General features: G+C 43.1%; 1 protein-coding gene across 1 annotated transcript in view; it reads right to left on the minus strand.

Annotated features, from left to right (window-relative positions):
• Positions 1-13209, minus strand: part of CRY1 (cryptochrome circadian regulator 1) — a 65893-nt gene that overhangs the window by 3892 nt on the left and 48792 nt on the right. The window contains exons 8-13 of the mRNA XM_068278334.1: positions 11745-11896; positions 11444-11646; positions 10036-10137; positions 9762-9857; positions 6257-6325; positions 2929-3036 (exon numbers count right to left, since the gene is read on the minus strand). Of these exons, the coding sequence (XP_068134435.1) occupies positions 2933-3036; positions 6257-6325; positions 9762-9857; positions 10036-10137; positions 11444-11646; positions 11745-11896 (726 nt within the window). The 3' untranslated portion in view covers positions 2929-2932. The remainder of the gene's footprint in view (positions 1-2928; positions 3037-6256; positions 6326-9761; positions 9858-10035; positions 10138-11443; positions 11647-11744; positions 11897-13209) is intronic.

Here is a 13209-nt window from a genome sequence, read left to right on the forward strand (position 1 = left end):
AGGTGATAGCAGACACAGCGCTTGTGTGTGTCATAAAATACAGAGCCTCCGGGTGGCATCTTCTAACCTTCCTGTAGCCCCTAGCAGCTTTCCAGCGCTCGTGCGCGGCTCCTGGTGTGTTACACAAGACCCAACGTACATCAGGTGACCAAACGGGAGCAGACATGGAGGATGGCAGAAAGCCACTAGAAGCTACAGGGTGGCCAAAGGCTCGGTAAATATTTTATGTTGCTTGGGTGGGGGGGTGGGACTTTTTCGGCTGTTTGCTTAAGCAAAGCAACCAGCAAATACATGTAGCCGGCATCCCCGCCGGTAACGGATACCGGGGGCGTTGCTGTATAACTCATCTAGTGACCATTTCTCTCCTTTTCAGTGAAGCATGCAGCTGAGATACAGCACTGGCAGGAATGTTTACAATGTTTACCAATTGAGGATGATAAGGAAACACAGAAAAATAGACAATGTAATCACTGTCTCGGCATAGGTTGCCAAGCTTCCCACTGAAGAAAAAAAGTGCTGTGCTGGGAATACACCATACAATTTTCTGTTAGATTTACCTGCCAGATAGATAAAGTTCAACATGTTGGAAATGTATCTATCTTACCATCTATCTGCCGAGCAATTAGGCATTGTTCTACTCAGCAGGAGATAACCAGAAGACAATGACCAGTCTCTACAGAAAATAATCTAATTATGCATTCTAACAGAAAATCTAACGGAAGAATCTAACAGAAAATTGTATGGTGTATTCCCAGCAGAACTGTTTTTTATGCTGTAATTAATCTTTTAGAGCAGAGAAGAGATGCCGAGTTTCATACCATTCATCAATCATTAGGCTGACAGTTAAGGGAACAAGTGCTGTACAGACATGCTGTTAGGCTGTAGCAATCCAGCATGTACTGTTCAGAGAAAAGGGGAGGAGGGAAGACAGGCGGCATGGTAATTGGCTCATTCATAGGCAGATTGCTAAATGACGCTTTGAGTCGGCTGTACACACACAAGCGTCTCAGTTGAAGGCTATTCAGGGTGTGTACGGTTGTCCTTTAAGGGGAGGGCTTTTGGTTCTGAATTCCCAGAGAATGGCTGAACCAAGGACTGTGACAGACAGATGACTTCATGGGAAATCCTAAAATTATTTTTTTTCTGTAGTTTTTAAACAATTTAAGCCAACAGTAAACAAATGCTTGAGGAAGGTGGGAGGCATCCTTTTTATAATAACCGAGCCCGGAGAGAGACAACTACTGTCCAGCGCTGCGTAAGATGTTGGCGCTTTAGAAATACAATAAATATATAGACCTTTATAACAGAAATCAGAGCGAGTTTACACCTGGCCCTGCTTGAAAGGTCACTGGCACAGGACTGGTTTCCATAGGAACCCAGGCAGGTTTATTCCGTGGGCTCCTGACTCAGCCGTCAGAGAACGAGCATTAATTAGGGCGTAAGGAGTGACTAACCGGGATTCTTGTTTTGGTCCTGGATGACTCGCAACCCACACTGCAGCGTTTCCAAGGCAACCATGGAAACTGCAAATCAGTGGCATAATGAACCTCAATTCATAGAAACAGTTATTTATGCAGAGTGAAGAAAGAGTGGGAGCCGTCTCTACAGAAATGCTCATTTATGTCTCGCAGGGTTTATGGATTGCCACTATGCAAGGCTCCCCTAGGAGTAACTTACCACTATAACCCCAATGAGGAGACAATGCATGCCATGGCAGAAGTAGGACTCTTCCACAAAGAATTTATTGGTTTGCTGTTGCCTAAATTGCATGCTTGCGCCTTACAGATGCTCCGCCTCCATTGCATAAATCATAATTCATGTGACCCTGCGGCAGAGTGTGGCATCAGGGTCATATGCATATCACCACCCCCCGCACAGTGATGTACTTCCTGCTGGACAGGAAGTAAGTCACTGGGATACCCAGGATTCCCCGTTGTATTCCTGTCGTTCTACGCATGAGCGCTGCACAGCGAACATATTTAACATTTCTGTGTTGCCCATTGACATATTACTTTAGTCATCGTGGAAGTCTGGCATTGACGTGCGGTTGACTTTGAGGAGGGCGATCGGGCGCTTCCAGAAACCTGGCGCAGTGAGTGTGCTAGGCCTGGTGCATTGCCTTGGATTGTCGTCGTGTTACCCTGCGGTGAAACAGGGCAATTTAAAGCACACTTGCAAGACAAGTGTAAAAGGGGCCTCAAAGTTACAGGCACCTTGTAATCAATCCAGGCATATCCTATATAATAAAACCTAAGTGTCCCTGCGTCATCCTGTCCCTGCGTCCGTGCCTTTGCATTACTGTGCATGTGCAGCACAGACAGCCATTGGGACAAGAGGATGGGGGGCTAGGGAGCTAGAAGGGGGTGTGGCGGCAGCGGGGTGTTTAAGTGCGCGTGCATGCGCACTGACATGCGGCGGTGTGACAGACCTAGAGCTTGTTTTTAAAGGGGAACTGAAGTAAGAAGTATACGGAGGCTGCCATATTTATTTCCTTTTAATAAATACCAGTTGCCTGGCAGCCCTGCTGATCTATTTCTCTGCAGTAGTATCTGAACACCAGAAACAAGCATGCAGCTAGTCTTGTCAGATCTGACTTTAAAGTCAGAAACACCTGATCTGCTGCATGCTTGTTCAGGGGCTATGGCTAATAGTATCAGAGGCAGAGGATCAGCAGGGCTGCCAGGCAACTGGTATTGCTTAAAAGGAAATAAACATGGCAGCCTCCATATACCCCTCTTCAGTTCCCCTTTAAACGGGCCTAGGTCAACTAGTTTTCAGTAATATCCTAGAGAGGAATGGGAGGAGTCTATTAGAATAGCAGAGGATTTACTAGCAGAGAGTGGGAGCAGCTGTGAGCATTTAGTGCTTTAGTTACATGGATAAGTCTTCATGATTGAAGACAGAAGGACTCATGTGCAGGACACTTACCCTGTCAGTGGCTGCTTTGTCTCTGTACTTTGGGTCCCACAATTTGAGTTTCCTCCTCAGGGCTGGGACGTTTGCCAGAAGACACCACAGAGTTCATCGCGCTGCTCCCTAAACAAAGGCAACGGGACAATGAAAAATTGTGCATACAGTTGTGTAAAAGTCATTGCAAAACACATGCGCCTAAAAAGAGATCAGAAGCGGAATTCACCTTCAAATAGTAGGGAATCTAGTATGCAATTTACTTAGTAAAAATGCTTCACTTTACATTGCAGCCTGAAGTAACACTCCACTTAATTACAGCTCAGGCCAGGTGATAATTCCTCACACACATAACAGTTGTCATCGTGCATTATTTTCTGTGAATTAACATCCTGTTTTTAACATTAGAATTCTGTCGTTATTTTAAGGAGTAAAACCTTAAAAAAACCATAACCAAGAATTTAACTTCATCCCAATCAGTAGCCTATACCCCCTTCCCAATGAGAAATCTATTCCTTTTCTCAAATGGATCAGGGGGCTCTGTATGGTTGATTTTGTGGTGAAACTCCTCCCACAATGTGATGTCAGCACCTCACAGCATTGAGGTACGAGTTGAACTTACCTGGGGCTTCTAATGGTCCCCCACAGACATCCTGTGCCCGCGCAGCTACTCATCGGTGTTTCTGTCCCCGCTGCCGGTTCACTTTTGGAATTTCCGACTTTAAAGTCTGAAAAACACTGTCTGCGAGGCAGTTTCCTTGCTCCCGTTGACGTCACCAGGAGCATACTGCGCAGGCATAGACAGTACTGGACCTGCGCACAATACACTCCTGGTAACGTCAGCGGGAGCGCGGCTGCACAGGCAAAGTGGTTTTCAGACTTTACAGTTTGAAATTCCAGAAGTGAACCTGAGGCGGGAAAAGGAGCATCGGTAAGTGGCTGCGCAGGCAGAGGATGTCTGCGGGGGACCATTAGAAGCCCCGGGTAAGTACAACTATTTTTTTTACCCCTACCTCCCTACAGTATTCCTTTTAAGGCCTCATTTCCACTTCTGTCTGCTTTTCAGCAACATGTATCAATCTGTAACATTGATGTGCTGATAAAAAGTGGACAAAAGTGTACTAAGTGGAAATGAGGCCTAACTTTAGAAATCGCTCCTTAACTTAACAACAACAGAGTAACCAAGCAGCTCAGGGTGACCCAAACTACTAGGAATGTATAGGGGGATAAAAGGAACCAAAAAGCCCTCCTACTAAAAAAAGCAAAGCTTGGTGTAATTTGTGTTCTTAAAAACAGAAGGAAATTTGCAATAATTCAGTTATAAGTGAACATTTGTGGTTACCTACAATGCCCTACTGAATATGCAAATTATCCCTTTTCGCCCTTGTTAAGCCAAGCAAGCACCCAGAACCGCTGGTGTATAGCAAGCTTATAGCTTTATGTTTTACACAGCCATATCAAACCCACATGTAGACAGCCTGTTTTGGACTTTTGGTCCTCATCAATACATGGCAGGGATTGATAAAGCTGTATGAAATAACTTAAAGAGACACTGAAGCGAAAAAAAAAATATTATATAATGAATTGGTTGTGTACTATGAATAATTACTAGAAGATTAGCAGCAAAGAAAATATTCTCATACTTTTATTTTCAGGTATGTAGTGTTTTTTCTAACATTGCATCATTCTATAATATGTGCAGATTACACAACACTCAGCATTCAAAATGAGTCTTTCAGAGCAGTCTGTGAAGTAATGAACTCTCCTCTGTCAGAGGAAAGGTAAACAGTTCAATTACAGTTGAGATAATAAAAGTCAGATAACAGCCCTCTCCACGACTAACTTAGTCGGAGAGCTTAATAGCTTTTTTGCATAGAGATAACAACTGGAGTTTCTCAACTCTTCCTGTACTGGAAACAATTAGACTGATGTATCTGATCTTAATGTTTTGTTTCTTAGCTGAACTACACATTTTTTCGCTTCAGTGTCTCTTTAAGGACAGAATCCTTATTTTAAGGTTTGCCTGAGATAAATTGCTTAGTGAATAGTAAATGCTTTATCACCATGGTGGTAACAGTAAAAACAGAACAGAATCATTATTTAAGACAGGAGATGAGCTTAGTGAACTGTGGCCATTATCAGCTTCAGGTGAGAAGTAACAAGAGCCTGAATAATACAGATGCCTTTATAACAACCAAGGCAAATGAGGCCTGTGCTAGATTTCTGTAGGAAGTTGAAGGCCTCTATGGAGGTGTCAGGAGAACAGTCATTTTTATAGACCTTTGCAAAGATACTGCAAGGCAAGCATTTCCACATAGAAGGGTGACCTCTACTGGCCAGTCCAAGCAACTGAACTTCAAATGTATGCAGCTTGAAAATGGACCAGTTAAAAGCAACTCTGAATAATTGTTCTCATGCTGGAAACACACAATGCAATTTCCTGTTCTATCGATGGGTAATCTAACAGGAAGTTGCACTGTGTGTACAGGTCCAAACTGTTTTAGATCGATAAACGGGATAGATTTCCCCATGATAACTTCGGAAAATCAATCCAGTTTACAAACTGGAGCAAATCGGACATGGCGGAAATAATCGTCCGATTCCCGTCGATCGGATGGAAAACAGCATCTTGTGTACGCAGCATTAAACAGTCACCCACAGCGAATACAAATGATCATTCCAGCTGACAGTAACTTTAGGGAGACGGAGCCAGGACATTTTACCTGCCTACTTGTTCTAGTTGAAAGAATACTACTCTGCCGCTGTGTACTTTTAGGCACTGTATGATGTAAACCAGTGCATGTTGCCAGTATAAAAAGGATGGTTGGCGCCCTCTGACCCAGTCACGTGCTGGCCACCGGGTCAAAGGGCGCCAACCATCTTAGGATAGTGGAGCAGCTTACAGGTGAATGGCGGAGGACGCAGCCGCAAGGGAGGTGCAGTAACAGACTGCCCCATACACTAACATAGCGTCAGATTTCCTACCGTATACCCCTCAATGAAAATAAGACCTCCCCTGAAAATAAGCCCATGTTTTGAAGCACAAATTAACATGGAGGCATTGTCTTATTTTCGGGAAACGTGGTTGCAGCCACCTGACTGATCGGCCACTACTAGCTTTCATGGGCTGAACATGTCCCCCTGCTGGAGTCAGAGATTTGCATGCTGGGAAAGTTTTCTGCTCGATGCTAGCAGTGATTCATCATTACACATCTGGGTTTGCTTTATGCGGTTGCCATGGAGACTGCAGCACACTCGTTTCCTCGGTTACCGAGGAGAAGCTCTAAGAGGACATCAATACAGTTCATTCAGTAGAAGGATAATGCTATTTGCCTCTAACATTACATACCTTGTACTAAGTAAGACTGCTGGCTGTCTCCATGGTTGTAGTGCAGGATGCTGCTCCCTTGCCAATAACCTGCAGAGGAAAAGACATTAAACAATGCTTTATTATTAATAGCATGTCTTAGTAGATTTCTCCCTACAGCATTCAGACACACTGTACAAAACAGTCAAGAACAAGCTAACTGAACAGCGAAAATCTCAATGGCTTATGAATCGTATGGCCCTGAAGAAACAATTGGATCTGTGCTCTGTGTTTATTGAACCCTTTAGCAGCAAATTTATTTAGAGGCTTGCAAGTGCTTTAACTTTGTTTTCCTATTTGTTACATGTCCTTGCTTCTAATTAGTACTGCTGTAATGTATATTTATGGCCACTAGTCAACTAGAGGGCAGCGTGAGAAAATAACAAAGGACTTCTGCTTTCAGTTTCAACTAGCAGAGAGACATCAAAGAATTTGTAGAATTTACAGCACAACAAGTTCTGCCGACTGAGGTCAAAAGCAGAGAAATCTCAAATGAGATAACTATTGAAGCTGCTAATGATTTACGGCACTTAGAGAGGATGCAACAATGTCGGCGCTCTACACACGGATCAACCAAAATGGTAAGAGCACCTGCCTCGTATTGAGAAGGCCCCTCTTGTGCTGCCAAAACAGCTCTGACCCTACAGGGGCTTGAACTGCACTTGCCCCGCAGAAAGGTACTGTGGCACCCGGCACCCAGGAGTTAGCAGCGAATTACACAATCTGTAATTTGATTTGCTTGGAGACGCTTGATCACAGTGGGATCTAGAGAATTAAAGGACCGCTATTGTGAAAAAAGTAGGCAGTTAAAATATAACAGAACCGACGGGTTGTGGACTAGTCCATCTCTTCATGAGGCATTCTCAGGGTTTTCAATAGCATTTCCTGAACAGCATTTTAACTGCCAAAATAGTAAGATACCAGCCAGCCTCCCTTATCACTTGCACACTATTTTGTCAGACTTTGCAACTGCTGTTCAGGAAATGCTCTTTACAACAAAGAAAACCCTAAAAGGGCCTGTTTCCACTACACGCAGATTGGATGCAGAAAAACTGACTCCAATGCATGCCTATGGGAAAATCTGCATCAGAAAAATCACGTTTAGTGGAAACAGGCCCATAGGCATTCATTGGAGTCAGTTTTTCTGCATCCAATCTGCGTGTAGTGGAAACAGGCCCTAAAGCTGCATATATGGCTAGGGGGTGCCCGCAAAAATTTTGAAAAGATATAAAAACCTTGGACTAGTAACAAAGATACGTCTTAAAGGAGTAAGGATAAAGTGATAATGTCAACGTTAATGTATTGAAATGCAATGTGACTAGACAATATGTATATTAAATGTATTTGATGTAATAGTAAACTAATATACTGTACCTAGTATATAAGCTAGGTGGGGGGGGGGGGGGGGGAGGCTGGGCAGGTCCAGATTGAGAAGCACTGTATGAGTGTTCACCATGGATGTAAGTTATTGTTTTTTGTTTGTTCTTTCTCCTTGTATATGTAATGCTCACCTGCGTGTGACCAACTTTGGTTAAGTTGTTTCTTGTTCTTTAAAAACCAATAAAAAGATATTTAAAAAAAAACAAACAAAAACCTGAGAATCCCCCATTAGGAGATGGACTGGCTCAAAACCTGCTGGTTCTGTCAGATTTTAACTGCTTACTTTTTTTTTTTCACGATACAGTGGTCCTTTAAAGCCTAGGTTCTCAACGTGTGGTACGCGTACCCCAGGGGGTACTTCTAATGGTTTCAGGGGGTACTCGGGCTTGATATACTTAGCCAAGAACAACAAATTTAGAGTTTTAGAAAATGATAAATCTTATTTAACCCCAACCCCAAATTAGTATTTTAGCTAAATAAAAGCAATAGTAAAGGCTTGAAAATGGTTTAGAACCAATTATAATGTACTACGATTAAATATATATTTGTCAAGGGGTACTTGTGATAATGTTTACTATGCTAGGGGGTACTTGGTGAGTACAAGGCTTTAAAAGGGGTACATACCAATAAGATGTTGAGAAACACTGCTTTAAAGCAGTGAATTAAACAATTTGCAATTTGATTTGCTCAAGATGCTTGATCACAGGGAGATCTAGAGAATCTGAAGAAAACCACTCATAGTATAAGGCTGCCTTCCTGCCAGTTCTCAGTGCGTGCATTCAAAAATGGCGCTGCCAAATCTAGGAGCAGGGTGCAGCCGAAAATGTCTCACCCTGCTCCAGCTGAAACTCCTGGGTGGCTTTAAAAAAAAATATTTCCCTCTGAGATGTAGCGGTTTCCTGAGGCGTAATTACCTGTTGGTGCTCCCTGGTGTGGGGCTGCATCAGAATTGGCAGTATTGCCCGAGATAAAGTCCATGGACACTGCATAGGACCGGTTTCCACTAAGCCAGAATCTGCAACGTTTCCCTGCATTCAGGCTGCACAGGGAAACGCTGCTCATCTATTCAATGACGTGCCGCCCAGATCGCTCTGCGGTGCAAATCTGGACAACAAGCCGCAGAGTTCTGCAGCGCACACCTGAATCACTATAGCCACGCATGACACAGCTTAGCGAGTCGGGCTGCGTCTATGCAGCAGAACGGGGGCCGCGGTCGAATAGAAATCCGACATGGCTCCCAGTGGTAATGAGCAGAGAGGGATCTGCAGTGTCAGAGCAGCTGTACCCTCTGGGGCCTATAATTAAGCAGCAGTCTCACCCTAAGAACCCTCCACAGGCTCATAATTCCCTGAAGCCACTGAGATTACACCTTTCATGAGTCACAGATAATAATGAGCAAATAATCTCCCCTGATCAAGGGAGAGAAACTGGGCCAGCCAAAGAAAACCACCAGCTGCCACTCAAGTTGCCGGAATCTGGTTAATTAACTGGCAGCCACGAGCTTTGAGCTGCAGAATATAATGCCATCCCTGGGGCAGTTAGGAGAATATTTTTTGCTCATTGTTCGCCTGGTTGGTTTCTGCTGGATGGCTAAATGTTTGTAAGATTGGCTTATAGGCATGGCAATGCTCAGGAGAAGTCATGGAGAGGCATGTGACCAGCTGATAGATTTGTAAGGCTCGGATTTGCTGATCATGAGCCAAACTAAACCCCCCTCTACACCATTCAATTCCAGGCACGATTGAATTCGATTAGGCCGATTAAATCAGACATGTACGATTGGGATTCAATCGATCGTGTGATCGATTTGGATTCATTTTCAATGTAAATCGATCACACGATCGATTGAACATGGATTTAATCGATCTAATCAAATTCGATTGATTGCGCCTGAAATGGATTGGTGTAGAGGGGGCTTAAGAAGTCATCACAGCAAATCAGAACATTACAAATCTATCAGCTGATGAAACAGAGCACATGCTTAGCCGTGAGTTGGCCAATTGGCTAACCAGTTTATTACACATCCACTACTTCCAGCTGCTCACAGAGGAGAGATTGTTTCACCTCCGCGTTTGATATACACTCAGAGCTACAGATCTTTCAGTACCTTGCATTCCTCCTGTGACAGCGTGAGACTCCCCCTGGTTATTGTTGTGATTTGGATTGCTGGTGGAGGTTCCGTCACTGACACCCATGTGAGGCCCTAGAAAGACAGACAAAGAATACAATGTTGTTAAAGAGGCCCTGTAGTGACATATAGTGGAATGCAGTGAATGATTCAGGATAGTCCAGGGGCCCCAGCTGTCATGCGAACTAGTGTTTGTGGTTTTATATTCCTAGTTTCCCCATATTTTCTAATGACAACACGGGCTGTGGATTACCTCCATTGTTGCTGCAGCCTGGCATAGACTCTCCCGGAGAGAAGCTCATAAGTCCACCATTTCCATTCCCATTTGGGTTTGAAGGCACTGATGCAAGAAGTCCTGTGAGAAAACAAGAAAACGATATGTTGTAGAAGAACATTTTCATTGTAGTCTTGTACAATCTAATACAGAGGGTGAGGGAATCAGAGTCAAGGATTGTCAAAGAGTCTAATAATTTTAGCTTGCATCCAAATTCATTAAGTTTTGAAGCAGGATGACACCATTTATTGACTTAGAAGAAAAGCAGTTAAGCTTTCGGCAATGAAGCCTCCAGACTTTTAGAACACACAGCTTAAATACACTGGACATTAAAAAGGAGATACATTTTTCTGCAATAAATCTCATTGGCTGTCTAATAACATCAAGAGGGTCTCACAGGGATGCTAGCTAATTTATGACAAAAAGATAAGACCACTTGCGTGCTTGAACATCTCATTCCACAGATTCAGTGTGATGATGAGACATAACTCAAAACGTAGCTTGGTCAGGCTACAATGTTTGTTATACGCAGGGAATACACTTGTCTTTCAGGTTTTCTGCACACCAAGTGTTTCTATGCAGGAAAACGCACAAGTTTTTTCACAGCATCTAATGTAATTGATAGAGAAAACTGAAAATGTGCAGAATTATCCTGCAGAATGTCAGTTATTTTACTGCATGCAAAAAAATGCATTAAAAAGAGGAACAGCAGTGAAAATAAGGTAATGATAAAAAGTGCTTCATTTTTACAATAATTATGTATAAATGATTTAGTAAGTAGTTGCCCATTGTAAAATCTTTCCTCTCCCTGATTTACATTCTGACATTTATCATGGTATATATAGTGAAATTTTTACTGCTGGCAGGCGATGTCCGTGAAAAGAGATGCTGCTTTTTTTGGCAGTTGGAAACGGCTGTTATTTACCACAATGCAACAAGGCTCCCACAGTGTGATGTCAGTACCTAGGTGCTGACATCACACTGTGGGAGGGGTTTCACCACAATATCAGCCATACAGAGCCCCCTGATCAGTTTGAGGAAGTTCAGTTCTTGGTTACAGTTCCTCTTTAAGTGTGTACTAGCCCATTGATTAACATGAGTTCTCAGTTTTTCTGTGCAGAAAACGCACGAAAACAGGCAAGTGTGTTCCCTGCCTAAAGCAAATGTTACTGATGGCTAACATGGTACAACACTCTATATGCACTTCTCAATACATTTGCATAGTAGAAGCGGTAGTTTGGGATTGGATCATTCAGAATTGTCAGGAAGAGAATTTAATTGGCCCAATTTGAAGCTACATGGAATTTGGAATTATTGTTAGCCACATCATTGGTAATGGCAGATTACAGAAGACACGAACAGATTGATTGCATTGCCGAAATCTTACCGAGTCCTCTGTATCGGGAGAGCTGCTGGTAGATCTGCTTCATCCGCTCTATATTCAGGCGGCTGGCCTCGGCGTGGTTCACCATCGGTTTGGGATAATTTACCCCGATTATACATTTAGCCAATTTCTGCACCCCCTCGGGGGCGTTCCAGGGGTCGTAGATGTACTTTGGCGGGAATCCTTTTAAGATCGGCAAGTAGCGCCTACGTAGCGGGAAAACAGAATACGATAAATAAGTACATAATTATAAACCACAACGGTTTAATAGCAATTGCAGATGATGCAACAATTGTCTCATTACCGTATGTAATCCCCGTTGGGGTCGGTTCTTCTTCCAAAGCCGACGGGGCAGTAACAGTGGAAAAACTGCTGGAAAAACGAGCTGCAGGAGAGCCACATCCAGCTGCCGGCATTGACACTCCAATCGGCATCCAGTAACAGCTCCTCGAAGACCTGCGCAGAGAGTCAGAGAAACCGGTTAGACTGCAAAGCAACCCTCAGCCGCTGAACAAACAAGTATCTGGTGCCAAAATATATCAAAAACCGACTTCATCAAAAGAGGTTTATGATCTGCTTTCCGACACACACAATCAGAGCAGACTTTACATATCGCATTACAAATCGCATCTCATTGATCAGCATTATACTTGAACCCATATGCGATCTCACAAAATTGTGCCCTTAGATTCTTATCAACCGTACTGCCCTTAGTACTGAAGCTTAAAGAGGTACTCCAGTGAAAATAATTTAATAAAGAAAAGTGACTAAATCATTTATACATAATTTTTTTTTAAAATGAAGCAGTGTTTGCCCATTGTAAAATCTTTCCTCTCCCTGACTTACATTCTGACATCTATCACATGGTGACATTTTTACTGTTGGCAGGTGATGTTGCTTGCTTTTTTGGCGGTTGTAAACAGCTGTTATTTCCCAGAATGCAACAAGGCTCCCACAGTGTGATCATGTCAGAACCATGGTCCTGACATCACACTGTGGGAGGGGTTTCACCACAATATCAGCCATACAGCCCTGATGATCCGTTTGTAAAAAAAAAAAAAAAAAGGGGGGGGGGGGGGAAGAGATTTCTCATGGGAAAAGGAGTATTCGCTACGGATTGGGGTGAAGTTCAATCAATGGTCGCGGAAAGTAATGTAATAAAAAAAAGTGCTTCATTTTTACATTAATTATGTATAAATGATTTAGTCTGTTTGCCCATTGTGAAACCTTTTAAATTCCTGATTTACATTCTGACATTACATGGTGAAATTTTTACTGTTGGCAGGTGACGTAGCTGCTGCATGTTTTTTTGGCAGTTGGAAACAGCTGTAAACAGCTATTTCCCACAATGCAACAATGATCAGACACAGGAAACTGCCAGGAGTACCGCGGTCCTCAGAGTTTCTTGTGGGAGGGGTTTCACCACAATATCAGTCATACAGCGCCCCCTGATGGTCTGTTTGTGAAAAGGAATAGATTTCGCATGTAAAAGGGGGTATCAGCTACTGAGTGGGATAAAGTTCAATTCTTGGTCGGAGTTTCTCTTTAAGTCATCCCGATAAAAAAAAAGGTCATTAAAACTACTTTACCAGTGACAACGATTGATCTTTCTGACAATGGTTTCCACTCACCAATATTGTAAACGAACAACTCATTTAATTACTGTGTGCGCAAGCAGAAGTGACCATGTGCGAATTCTGTAGCACAAAGTCATCTAAACGACAATGTACTCGCGCGACCGACTGCACGGTATCTGCTCAACAGCCGTA

The sequence above is a fragment of the Hyperolius riggenbachi genome, chromosome 3, assembly GCF_040937935.1.
Source record: "Hyperolius riggenbachi isolate aHypRig1 chromosome 3, aHypRig1.pri, whole genome shotgun sequence".
NCBI classification, from domain to species: Eukaryota; Metazoa; Chordata; class Amphibia; order Anura; family Hyperoliidae; genus Hyperolius; species Hyperolius riggenbachi.